Source organism: Lonchura striata, chromosome 12 (genome assembly GCF_050655825.1).
Source record: "Lonchura striata isolate lonStrDom1 chromosome 12, ASM5065582v1, whole genome shotgun sequence".
NCBI lineage: Eukaryota > Metazoa > Chordata > Aves > Passeriformes > Estrildidae > Lonchura > Lonchura striata.
In genome coordinates, this window is record NC_140714.1 from 14,179,514 (window position 1) to 14,192,808 (window position 13,295).

Consider the following 13,295-nt stretch of genomic DNA (forward strand, 5'->3'; position numbering starts at 1 on the left):
CTCTCTCTCAAAGCTTTTGTTTATGCTTCTCTGGCATCTTCCCTGTTCTGGCTTCCTTGCAAGGCCCCAGGGCTGCACACCTACCTTGTCCAGTTCAGAGAGCTCTGTGTCAGGCTGGTTTCCCTCAGAACTGTCTTCTGCTTGAGAACGATCTGCAGAGCCAGCTTTGCTGCTATCAGCCTTCTTTTTCCTTCCTTAGACAACAACAATAAAAAAGCAACTTCAGAATCAAAGGCTACACACTGTGCTCAGCACTAGGCAGCACCTGCAGCCAGCACAGGCTGGACTTTAATCAGCACTAAGAAAGCATGGAGCACATAGATGAAGTGCTCCTTCAAAATACAGTATCTAAAGTGATGGATCCTTCTCTTGTCTGCAGAACACAATCAAAACTTTCCTTCTGCCTCCAACAGCTCCTATATAACAGGCCCAGACCCTGCACAATGGGTTTGGCACAGGAGGGAAAGGCATTCTCATCTGTGGCCTCCTCCAGTTGTTCTCATTTAATGGAATGTGAATTTTTGTCCACTTGGGATTAAGGCAGACATGTTCCCAGGAAATGCTAATCTAGACTAGAAATATATCTAATCTAGAAAGAGAACTAGAGACAAGAAGAGCAAACCAAATCTGATTCAGCTTGAAAACTGAGAGGCAAGTTCTATCTCTTCTCTGTGGGAGCTAGCAATGGAAAAGGATGAAGGAAAGATTTCCTTGTGCAGCAGAACCATGACAAGGTTCCCATGACATTGGTTAGGTACAACCTAAAGCTCAGGGGTTTACAAGGCAGCTCAAGCCACAGATTCAGTTCCAGATGATGCCACAAACCCTTCAAGGACAGAACTTGCTGCTGCAGAAAGTACTTTGGCAGGTGAAATCCAGCCCTGGATTTTCACTGTAAATGCTATGCAGCAGCTTGCCCAAGGAGACAGACTATCCAACACCTATTTGGTGTAGGATGTTCTTCCATCTCCACTTCAGCTGCAACAGGAGTTGATGAGGTAAAATTTCCAGCTAGATAGACCTTGCCAAGAATTTAGTGCTTTAGGCACATGCAAGTGCAGTCTGTCACCCAACTCCCATCACATCTGTTTGCTTAAACATTGTAAATTTTCCTTACCACTCCTTTTTCTAGCTGGACCAGCAGCATTAATGGATGGTACGGCCTCCGGGGCCTCAGAGTCAAAAGTAGCTGGTGGTGGGACATAGCCAGGGGTTGCTGAAAGAGCCAAAATGTAGAAATTGGATTAATTCAACTCCTGAATGACAACATACAGGCCAGATACATATCTAAAAGAAGTATCAAAATTTCACTGTCCTGGTGAAAGTGTGGAGTCAGTGAGGTAAGTGTAAGAATTTGTGTACCTGCTAATGGGCATTGAGCTGGAATAGCAGTGAGTAGGGGAGCAGTGGAGCAGATCAGAGTGCCTGGGATCTGGGCAGGATCCTGAGAGTAGGACAAGGAGTGTCAATACTTGGGGGATCTGCTGAAGTTTGTGTGCTTGAGACTCGAGTGTGCTATTAGTGTGCTCCTCACTGAGGAAGTGATTAAGAGAAGTTTGGATTTGGACAAATTGAAAATTATAGCTGTCCATGCACAAACTTTTAAAACTGTAAAACTGCCACTTCAAAACTGCAATGTGTGTTATCATTTGTTTCCTCCACTGATGTCTAAGGCAACCCCTTTCGCTTCACAGCTGGTACAGGCCCAGAATGTACAAATGTTTCATACTCACCTGCCAAGCATTTTCCTAGCATATTCTGCAGCTCTGTGATGTTCTGTAATCGAATCAAAACTTTCCCCTTCATCTCGGCATCCTCTTGCTGGCAAAAGGCATTTACAATCTAGAGATACAAACCAAGCTCACTGAATTAAAGAGATTTGTACCCACTTTGCTACTTTTTCTTTTCTGAATAACATTCTCAAGTCCTGAATAAATACACAGCACAGCACAAGTAGCCTGTGTGACTAGGTTCACACTGCATGAATAAAGCTCTTCAGAAGTCTATGGATACAATCGGTACAATCTATAAAAAGCAACAGGACAAGAACTATAGATAAAATATTAATTGAACAAGAGGAATTAGCAGACAGCACCTTGTCAGGTTCTGTGATACTTGTGGCTCTGAAGATCCCTTGGCACTTCCCAGGTCTGCCAGGAAAGAAGCAGTCCTGGGAGAAGACCAGGACTGGGGATGTGGGATTGCACCAAATCCGCCTTCTCATGTTATCAGAATAACCCCAGCAGGAAAAATCCCACTGACCAATACATTGTCTAAATCTGCTTGAAGGCACTGCATTTTACTCTTCTGTCAGCTCACAGAGGTATAGAACAGAGAGTACAGAGCACTCCAAGAAAGGAAATTCTAAAGTTGCTCTGAAAGCGGAGCACAATCTTTCTGTTAGGTAACCAAGACCAAAGTAAAAGACCACAATATTCCTTCCCCTCCAGCTTCCCCTTTCATGGGTGACCAATCTCTGCTCTCCTAGGCTTCCCTTATCCCTCCACTCCAGAACTTGCAGACAAGGCTCTACTCACTTCACGAAACCAGTTGAGAGCATAGAACAGGAGTGAGCACAGAAATTCACGCTCCTGCTTGGACAGAGAGTCCAGCTTCCCTTCAACCTCCAGGTCTGTCAGGTACAGGGGACAACCTGGCACAGAGCAAGAAAACTACAGGTTAGATTGTGTGCTACCCCTGCTTTGGTCTTTGCATAGAGCAAGCCTCTTACCAAAGCCTGCATCTATTCCAGTGGCTGTTTGGAGTAAGGCCCATCAGCCACTCCATCCCCAGACAGAGCAACTGTCTCCCCTGCCTCCCCCTCCACTTTGTGGGCACAGAGCATCTCAGCCTTTTCACAAAGTGCACAAACCCTCCTGCAGCTGAAGGAAATCTGTGCAGATCTGGCACAGGAGCAAAGCAGGCAGCCAGGCTCTATAAAAAGTCCATTTCCCATACCTAGTAAGGCATCAATCTCCTCCAGGCTTCCACTGTTTTGCTCTGCAGTGTAGAGCCTCAGCAACCGGAAACAGGGTGACAGACACAGGGGCGACACTGCCCTGGGGGAAAAAAGAAATGGGGTGAGTCTGATGTTGTATATATCTCCAGAATGCCCATCACTTTTCCATTATGTCCTGTGTCCTTCCCTGGCCACCTTGCCTATGTCTTCTATTTTACTTCTTCCAAGTCCCAGCAACACAGAGCAGAAATGCACCATGTGGGTTAGGAAAAAACTCCCACAAATTAATAACTGACAATTACCAGTTTTCTGGAAGAGCATGTAAAGGCAGAAAAACAGCTGCAGTGAATAAAAAATGGGGTCAGATTTACTTCTGGTGGAAATCAAAGTTGAGTAATTCAGAACGAACTGTAAGAAATTGTGCACAACACAGTTATAAGCAGTGAAGAAACCTCCTTCAATGCTCACAGTGTGCCACTGCTCCAATTCTGAGTGATGAAAATTAACATTTTTCCATAGATGCATGCAAAGCAGGTATATTTTCTCTCATTTTAAAATGACCATGTCTTTTTTTAAAGAACAACTAAAATCTCAACAAAACCTTATGACAATAAATTACAAATGATGTGCAGGTGCAAATAAAAAAAAAGAGAGCCTTTTATAACCGTAACAAGTCTATGACTCTTATGATTCTTTTAACTTTGGCGTCCTCCTGTTTATACTTGAGTTTTTTACATCTTACAGACTTCCTGTTCCATTTGCCAAAGACAATGCCCTGATTCTTCAGTCAAATTTCATTTTTGACTGCATGTTTGTGGGTTTAGCACTGTCTACCATCATGACTCACCCAAGATCAGCTAAACAGCCCAAGCCAGAACTGTCAGCCAGCTCCCAACCAGATATGCCTCTAAACCTATCTGAGTATATTTAACATCAAAAGGAGAAGAACACTGGAAACTGGTAAATTCCCTGACCAGCTCCTTATCAGGCACCTGAAGTACACAAATGAAAACACTTCCTCTACCTTTGCAGCCATCCCACAGATAAGTGTCAAATACCTTTTACTTTGATTACTTGCTTCAGAAGTGACCCTGCCAAGCTCACTCTGTGACACCAATGGCAAGAGGTTAATGGCAATTGCTTCCTGACTTTGATCTTCATCCAGATTGTACAAGGACTTCACTGGGAACAAGAATGAACTGCAAGGAAAGACAGACAAGAGCTTCTTGGCAACTTCAGTTCTCAGTGACAGAAACACTACCAATGCTTTATTTGTGATTAGCATACCCATGCACTGTGGGGCTGAGATCCACCACAAAGTCACTGGGAAAATCCTCCACCAAACTCTTCCCAAACTCATCCTGTTATAATGAAAAGAAAAAAAAGTGGGCTCAGTGAAGAAAGCTCCAACAGCAGCAGTGGAAAATGCAGAATTCTGATAAGGCAAGCAAAGTATCCTGGAACCATCACAGTAATGAAGTCCCATGGCTTGCAAAGAGAGCCAAGGGCTGCCTTTAGAGATAGAACCAGGAAACACTGCTAAGTTGCACAACCGATTTCTTCCCTGCAATTTGGATGTGGGCTTGACTACAAGTTCCAGTGTGATGCAGAGGCAAAGCAGCTGGCTGGAAGAAGAAAGCAGCCCGCATGTAAAAGGAGTTCCCAGAAGGAAGAAAGATCTGTCCAGTGGCCTTCACAAACCTCTTCCTATCACCATAAATACCATTTACTTATTACCATTAATGACTGTGGCTCTTCCAAGATCTTAGGGATCAGATAGTCTTAATAGTCTGACCCAGAAACCAATTTCTATACTAAGTTTAAAGTTCTTTCAGATTCTATATTTGTCTATGAATAGGAACAGCATGCTCTGAAATGTCACTTAATTTCCTTTAAAAGGCTTCCCCGTTGTCATGAAAAATCTCAAAAAAAAGAAGCTGTTAAAGCACATGAGCACATTCCTGTTAATGATGAATCTGTTACAATCAAAAAAAGCCAAGAGAGTTGAATGAGGATTTTGTATCTGACCAATCTCTCACAGAACAAAACAAGTTCCCAGACTGGAATGACATCCTCAAATTGACTCTATATCTTGCCAATGTTTGAAAAACAACATTTTTTTCTGAAGAACTAATGTAAGTGATTAAGTTCAAATTGCTCTGCAACATACTAAGAGCTTCAAGTCCAAATTGCCCTTCTGCTTCTCAATCAAACTGGCAAACTCGTCGTAGTACAGAGCCAAGACCTCTGGTGTTTGCTCACAGCAGAAGCCAACAAGGTCCAGCAGTGTAGACAGCTGAAAGGAGAGAAAACAGTGCAGAAATGGGTAAGGTAAATGCATCCAATTCAAGCTTTTACCTTCAGTCCTTTTTACATTAATTTATTGTGAGGCATATTCAAAGCTACATCTCTACAGTAACAACCCATGGTGAATATTCTTAAATAGACATAGATTTAAGAAGGAACATAGGCTTTTTAGTGTCCTCTGCCATGAAATAACACAGAGTCTGCCCAGGATCAGTCTTAAATAGACTGCCAGCAGAGAGGCCAATCCTGTGCAGCAGAACTACTTTCCCTGGATGGCCTGAAAGGCACAGCTACCAAAGCTGAGAGGATGGCCATGGTCACCTTTGGCTCACTGAAGCAGATTGTCCTGCTTCTTTCCTTTGTATTTGAAATAACAACTGGAGAGAAGATTTTCCCTAAATGGCTGCAGTGCTGCTTGTTCTTGTGTAGCAGACCAACACCAGCAGGCACCTTAGTTTCTCCAAAACCATTTTTAATAGACTCTTGGCTCTGCAGTCAATGTACAAGAATCCCAGGCTCAGGAAAGCCAACTCCCAGACCACAAAGTACTTCAATTAAGATTGCATTTCCAGTCACCCCTCCTTGCTGACCATACCCTCCCTGTGTCCCACACTGCCTCATTCTTGGCACTCACCTGGCCATCACGCTCACTGTTCAGCTCTGGTCTCTCTAGTGAAGCAGCATCTCCTTCATTCCTGGAAGCAATTGATAACCTTGCTGTTGTGGCACAAGACTCAAGAGACAGCAGAACCCATCACACACACAAGGTTCTCCAGAAATTTCTCTCCAGAAACTGGAGAAATTACACATTAAAAAGATTTCTTTGGAACACATTAGGAAAAGACCTGGTGCTGTTTGGGACTTCTTTTTCAGACTTCCCTGGATTCAAACACAGAGCACCTCAGGTTATTCAGCCTAGAGCCAGAAGCTGATCTGTAGTCAGTCCACCAGTGTTCAGTTTTTTCCCAAGCAACAGGTTGTGCAGTGTGGTCAAGAGATCCACGAATAGGCATTAACAAGGAATTTGGGGTGCCTTTGAGACCAGTAGCAAGTGAGCAGCAATGCACAGGCTGAAATACCAAACACCACAGTATGCAGAAGAGTTTTAAATTCCTGGATTTGCCCAAGATGTGCATGAACTCAAAGGCAATGCCCTCCTGTCTTTGTTTCACTCCAGGCCTGCGCTGAAAGCTGTGTTAAGTTAATCTTTGCTACATTTTCTCTCACCTTTTTAATGCCACACTGCCTATCATGGAAACAGCACCAATAATCCCCATTTGTTTGTGGTTGGGAACTGTGCTGGAGAGCCATTTCCTTATCACCATGTGCATATCATCCTGAAAAGAGACACAGACCATGTCACCACAGAGGTACTTGTGTGTATCACTCACGGGTCTATTGGCATCTTCACTTATTGTCATCTCCAAGGGCTACACAGGGATGGTGTATTAGGATTACAGCTTAAGGAATGCACATTCTGACATTTAATTTATTATGAAAATACTGGTCCCAACTCCAAGTAAGCAGCATTAAAAGTGATTTGGTTTTACTTTTTTCTAACTACTACACAGAACATATACCTGGTCCAGGTTTCAATTATAATTAATAGAAGAGTATGTTAAAAAAACAGCTGATGGTCTTGGAGCCTGTCACACACAAACAGCAGCTGCAGAGTTGCACTTCAAAACACTGTCAACTTCAGGAGGCTGAGGGATGGAGCAGTTTGTGATTAAGTCCAAAGACAGTCTGTGCAGTGCAGGGAAAAACTCCTAATCTAGAGATCCTCATGTCTAAGAGGCATCAGCTTAGAAAAACACTTAGAGAAGGCAAAGAGGAAGCTGGCTCTCAGGATACTGAGTTCTTTGGTGACCTAACCCTTGAGTCTTCAGTATCACTGAGGCTAAGAGTCAAATTGCCAACCTTGGACCTCCACAGTTACAAACTCTCAGCTCAAAATAAATTCTAGACATTTTCCCCTTCTCAACTTCTGAGGGTGACAGGCAGAACATCCTGATGGCACGTCCTCCTGGGTTGCAAAGTCACACTGCATGCTGCCAAGGCAATTTTCACAAGTCACACGTAAGACTGAAGGTGGAAGGTGAGGAAATCACTGAGGAAACTAGTTCAGAAAGGAGCTAAACCTGCCATACAACTGGGAATTTTGGCAGTGAAGAGCTCAAATTTAACAGAGTGAGTGGGAAGGACAAATGGTTATAGACTTGCTGTTTTACATGCCACAGACCAATCACAAGGAGAGGAAGAGCAGTTTTCCTTCACAGGCTCAAGTTAGCATGTGCAAACATACTTACAACTACAAACTATACAGGAACTCAGAGAAGACAAACAATCCTAATTTCTAAGAGCTGAACTTTATGAATGGGCAGATTTTAAACCCTGACATCTCTATTGTGAAATAAATATCTTTGAATTATTTCTTTATCTGCTATGGTCAAGAATTCAGAAATCCAGACAAAGGTATCATCACTGTTATGCTGCATCACACAAGGTATCCTGTGCAAGATGAAGGTGGATTTAGACAGACCAGGTTTGACAGCTTCTTGTGTTTAAATCAGAGGCACAAGAGCTGTGGAGTCTACTACTTTGCAGCAGAGTACTCTGCTCTGTGCAGTTCAGCTCTTCTAACAAGAGAGTCTTTGTTTTCTCTGGTGTGCAGAATTTAAGTGGCTGAATCAATACAAACATCTCAGGGAGGAAGCTGAACTGTGTTTTCTGAAGGCTTCCAAGTGATGGAGAAACAGAGCAGCACAAGGAGGCTGCTGAAGTTACACTTTTGCAAACCTTCAAGGCTCAGCTAGACAAAGCATCAACATGACACCATGCTGTGACAGTCCCACTTTGACTGGGAGGTTAGGTCAGGGACTACTATCAGTACCCTTCCAACAGCATATCTAACAACTCTGTCTTTCTCAGCCATGCAAGAGAAGGGGACTTTTCTGGGAAAGATGAGAGGCATAGTCACTATGACAAGCCCTTGATATAAGGGTGCAAAGTCTAGAGCCACAAGCTGGTTTGCAGACACTTGGGGAGAGGAGACTTTTAAACTCAAGGCTATCCTGACATCAATCCCTGTTCACAGATAGTGCCAGTATTTTGTTAACCTAGCAGAAGAACCAAGGCACAGATTGAACAACTTTCTGTTGTGTCTCTGCTTACCTGAATGTAGCTCCCTTCTTGCTTCTGGCTGAATGCTAAAGTGCTGAGGATGTAGAAAAGCTTCCGGATCTGGCATGGATTCAGTTTCTGTGTAGAGTCTAAAATGGTCTGTAAGAGAAGCCACAAACTACCTCAAAATATCAAGAATCCTTTTCTATATTCTGAAAAACACATTAATTGTCAACCTCAGGGAAGATAATTAACTTTACCTTTTTTGTACGTGCATGAAAAAGCTACATTCAAATTAATCAAAGGTAAATGTCAGATTATTGCTCTGGCCTTAATTATGGGATTTCAGTTTTTATCAGAGGCTGAATGGGAAGAATAATTTGGCTACCATAAGCATTTTGGGAGTGCTCAGGACAAGTGACAGCCATCTATTTTCTATCACAGGTTTGGTTACAGGATTCAAAGTATTTGACAAGCAAATAATTAAGCAAGTAGTTTTCATTTAACAGTCAACCAACTAAACAGCAAAAAGTATACAGCTTTCCCACAATGTATAATTAAGTCACTGGGAGCACCAAAATATCAGAAAGGTGTGGGAACACCCATACACACTCTCTTTGAGGGCTCTTAAATACAAGCTGTCCTTAAGCTACAAACCACCACAGGGGGGAGTGTTCAAGGAAAGTACTGTTACATGCTTGCCTTGCTGTTTAGCTCTTCCCTCAATCTCCACTTTTACTACTTTTGGAAATAGGCAATTGGGCAGGTCTGACCCTGCTTATGATTCTCAGAATTCAGTAGTCCATTTTTTTTTCTCCCCACTGAGTACTTTCTTTCAAATTTTAGGATATGTCTTTTTCCATCTCTGCAAACAATTTTGTCTTAGGATTCAAATACTGGCTGAAGTACTGTCAGTCTTTCCATAGACAGAATGTGCAGCCCACAAAGGGGGCAGGTGTTTGCCAAGTTTTGAAATAGCTCATGTAAATAAAGACAATATTTCCATTGTAGGCACCATTCCATGCCTGTAATTTAAGCATTGTCCACCTAAAGGGAATTGTCTATCTCAATTTCCTCTGTCAAAAAATCATACAGTCCTATCTTACAGCTCACACTTTGACAGCAGATACCTTTCACTTCTGACCACTGCCTTTCTCCAGGCAGAAAAGCTTTACAGGTACAAGTTTTTCCAATATCTCTATTTTGGAGAAGTACTGGCCTATTCTGGATCTGAGACAAAGTGGTGTAAGGGACCCTAAATTTAGTATAAACCCAGAAATGCACATACCTTCACAAAGGTGGCATAGCGCATCAGCAGGGACGTGTGCAGCACCACCAAATCCGTGAGCACATCCAGAGAAATGTCCAGTTCTGTCTCAGTTCCACTGCACACATGAGTCACCAAAGCAGCCACAACCTCCTAAGGAAAAAGACACCAAAAGAACCACAGTGAAATATCAACAGAAAAATGTCTGCCTTACTCGTTCATACGAGCTATGTTGACCAAGTACAGACAATCACAGCAGTTTTTTTGCTTGAACTCAACTTGCTACCAGTCTTGCTGTGATTATTTCCCATCTTCTTCTTGGCCTAGTCTTTGGCACAGACCTCTCTCCAAAGGCTTCCAACTGCCTAAAATCTTGCCCCTAAAGGATCATGACATACACTCTAGAACAAAGTGCAAGCCTAAATAAAACAGCTGCCATCAATCACACTGTACCTGCTGGCAGTAGGAGTCGAAGGCCGCAAAAGCTTGTTTGTACATGCAGCTGCCAAAGGAGACTACAGCTGGGTGTGCTGAGTGCAGAAATGTCTGAGCAAGGGCTAGGATTGAAGGGAAGAAGTCTTTGATAACCTGAAATACAGACACCATGAAAGAGGAGATTACTGTTGCTTGTTTTCAACACATCCAATGGTGAGGAAAGCTCAACTCCAAAAAATCACATGACAGGTGCAACAGAAGACATGTGCCTTGGGACACTGATCTGGAGTAAAAATTATAAGAGAAGTACATGAACATTATTGGAAAGGTATAAATAATGCAGCACAGGGCTAAATAATCATCTGACAAGAGCTTTGAGAGATAAAAGAGAGAGTCCCAAAGCAGGATCAGCACTGACCGTGGAATGGTTTTGGAAGGCATTCTGCATCAGCTGCTCTGGCATGCAGCCCAATCGGATTTTGCTCCTCAAAACCTTCTCAGTTTGCTTCCTGTTCCTGGTGTTTGTAGAATGAATTAGCAGCAAAACTATCAGATCCAGAACCTTTTAGAGGAAATAACCACCACTCATTACACTGAAATATTAAACAGTCCAGATAACTCTAAGTCAAGTCTTGAAGTCTATACTGAGAAGAAAAAAAGAGCTCAGAAACTCTGAAGAGTCACAACTGATATAAAACCTTATGAGTACAACAGGACAGAATTAAAGCAGGATAATTCTGTCCCTTAACATTAGGTTCTTTGTAACCAAGAGTTACAAAGAAAATGGATGGTTGTTATTTTTGGAACAAGTCCAATACCAAGAGAACCATCCATGAAACACCACTGGCAAGTTTCTGGTCCAAATACAAAAATCTCTTCATCTACAACCACAAAGAAAGCCCTTGAGAAACCATGAGAAGAGGACACTTACAGAGCAGAATTATTACCTTATGGTCAGACACAGATGTGCTGTTCTCAATAGCCTGAAGGAAAAAAAAAAACAAGAAAGCTGTTAGGCTACAGTACAATACTATATTCCAAAACCAAATCAAAAAAGATGGACATCAAAAGTCTGTGACACCCTGCTCAGATATTTCTCTCCTCCACAGCAGGATATACAAAGTCACCAAACTGGATCTCACCAACAACAGAGAATCCAGAAGGCATTAAAAAAAATTGCTGAAAACTGAGTTTGAATGCAAGTTCTCAAATAATGTGAGGCTTGAGAAAGGAACTCAAGTACTGAGTAACGAGGACAAGAAACAGCCTCATGGTTTACACTGAAATGCAATTTTAAATTAAATTTAGCCTAATACCAGCTGATACTGATTTCTAGCAGGACATTTTCAAGCACCTTAAGGCTTCACATAGCTCAGTCTCAATATATGGGTATACATTTTCCTGTCATGCAGAATGAAATGTGTATCAGTAAAATGAAGGGCTAACATTTATCTTTTAATACCACATTTGATTAGAAAAAATACTCAGGCTCAATCAAGGAGCCCAAATAAATAAGGAAACAAGGATTGAAGCATGTATCTTACCTTAATCCATGCTTCAGAGACATCTTTCTGAAATCTCACAGCTAACTTGATGACATCAAAAAGTAGCTTCACACAGTTCTGGCTGGTGGTTACTTGGCTAAGGGAAGAACTGCAAATCATCAGAAAAGAGGAGACTCAGTCCCTGCAAATACTGTCACAGAAGGAGCAAGGCAACCCAGCAGTCACAGCAGTTAATTAAAGCAGCCATTGTCCAGAGGATAGGGAGTTTCCCAAGAGGGTAGAAACAGAGGTCACAGAATCAATGGAAAACATACTGGAGTGAACTTAAAACAGACAAACTGGTAGCAACATTATTATAAATGAAGTTGTTTGTCCCCATGCAGACATGGAGGCAGATGGCTCAAAAGGAAATACATCCATCCAGGGGAAGCTGGCTGGGCAAGGAGTGACAAATGTATTGTATTAGCACCAAGTAGGAAGGAATAAAGGTGTCCGTGCCTTTCCACAGGATAAATTGGGCTTGTGTATGTAGCCAGTTGTGCCAGAGAGACTGGAAGAGGAACAGTTTAAGTTCTGTTGTCTCATCCTACCCTTGGAGAATCAGGCAAACTTGTTTAAGTACCTGGCCTGGACTTGGCTTTTAATCTTCTTCTGGGAACTGTGAATCTGGAGGGGCAGAACACACGATGACAGATCCAAGCTCTTACGAAGATCAGAAATCACCTGTAAATCACAAATCCATGCACAAATCATTGTGACAAAAGAGGGAAGAACACAAAAAGCTGAGAAAAAAAAAATTTCCCATAATAACCCTAAAATTACAAATAAAAATTCATATATTTGTAAAGATTCACAAGTATTTAATAATGCACTAATTTAATTTTTTAAACTTAGAAAATGAACCAGCAACACTTTTCACCTGTATGTCATAGAAAATATAGAATTTTTAAATACCTACTCTGTGAAATTCCCACCTATATCTGCTTTACATTGCTGTGAGCTGTTTTTATTCTGTTTAGCAGCTGAGCAAGATGCATGACAGCCTCAGGAATTCTGGGACATGCAAGTTTACCAACATGACAGCTGTTCAAATGCAGCATACCAGCACAGACTGGCTTCCACGTCATAGGAACTCGCTTTTTGCAGAGGTCTCCCTTAAAGGTTTGGGCAGATCACAAACCTTATTTGGCTTAGGCTGAGGCTTCCTAAACATATGAAACAAAGTGTCTTTGATAACTCAGCAAGGCTGGCTTTGATCCCTGGCAATATTAAAATTTTACTTGAAAACATAAAAAACATACAGCTCTGTTTGTGAAGCAACTTCCCTCTGTTAAACCACACATTGGTGTGGAAAATACACACTTCATGATGAAAAAGATACTGTACCTCCACTGCATCTGCTGCCTTGACATTTTGGAGGATGAATTTTACTACTACAGGCAAATCTTCCAATTTTACTGAAGGCACAATGGTCATGGCAGACTGCCGCACCTGAGGAGAGAGCAACACTCCATCAGCTGGAAGACAACACTTCACAGCAACTTAGTTATGCTAGTGGGAAGGAATCCTTGGAGACTTACAGTCCAGCCTTCTGCTCAGAGCAGGAATATTGTCAGTACTAGATCAGATTCACCTTGGCTTTGCTGAGTCTTGAAGGATGGAGGAAACCTCCAATCCCTGCCACCACTTTGATAATTCA

At 42.2% G+C, this 13,295-nt stretch overlaps 1 protein-coding gene across 1 annotated transcript in view; it reads right to left on the bottom strand.

The window, feature by feature from the left end:
* FANCD2 (FA complementation group D2) overlaps nucleotides 1-13,295 on the bottom strand; it is a 35,042-nt gene that overhangs the window by 13,371 nt on the left and 8,376 nt on the right. Inside the window, exons 11-28 of the mRNA XM_031505970.3 lie at nucleotides 12,983-13,087; nucleotides 12,219-12,319; nucleotides 11,636-11,744; nucleotides 11,039-11,074; nucleotides 10,510-10,653; nucleotides 10,110-10,244; nucleotides 9,678-9,809; nucleotides 8,441-8,548; nucleotides 6,494-6,603; nucleotides 5,901-5,961; nucleotides 5,130-5,255; nucleotides 4,247-4,320; nucleotides 4,018-4,158; nucleotides 2,959-3,059; nucleotides 2,538-2,653; nucleotides 1,734-1,842; nucleotides 1,118-1,216; nucleotides 85-194 (exon numbers count right to left, since the gene is read on the bottom strand). Of these exons, the coding sequence (XP_031361830.2) occupies nucleotides 85-194; nucleotides 1,118-1,216; nucleotides 1,734-1,842; nucleotides 2,538-2,653; nucleotides 2,959-3,059; nucleotides 4,018-4,158; nucleotides 4,247-4,320; nucleotides 5,130-5,255; nucleotides 5,901-5,961; nucleotides 6,494-6,603; nucleotides 8,441-8,548; nucleotides 9,678-9,809; nucleotides 10,110-10,244; nucleotides 10,510-10,653; nucleotides 11,039-11,074; nucleotides 11,636-11,744; nucleotides 12,219-12,319; nucleotides 12,983-13,087 (1,917 nt within the window). The remainder of the gene's footprint in view (nucleotides 1-84; nucleotides 195-1,117; nucleotides 1,217-1,733; nucleotides 1,843-2,537; nucleotides 2,654-2,958; nucleotides 3,060-4,017; nucleotides 4,159-4,246; nucleotides 4,321-5,129; nucleotides 5,256-5,900; nucleotides 5,962-6,493; nucleotides 6,604-8,440; nucleotides 8,549-9,677; nucleotides 9,810-10,109; nucleotides 10,245-10,509; nucleotides 10,654-11,038; nucleotides 11,075-11,635; nucleotides 11,745-12,218; nucleotides 12,320-12,982; nucleotides 13,088-13,295) is intronic.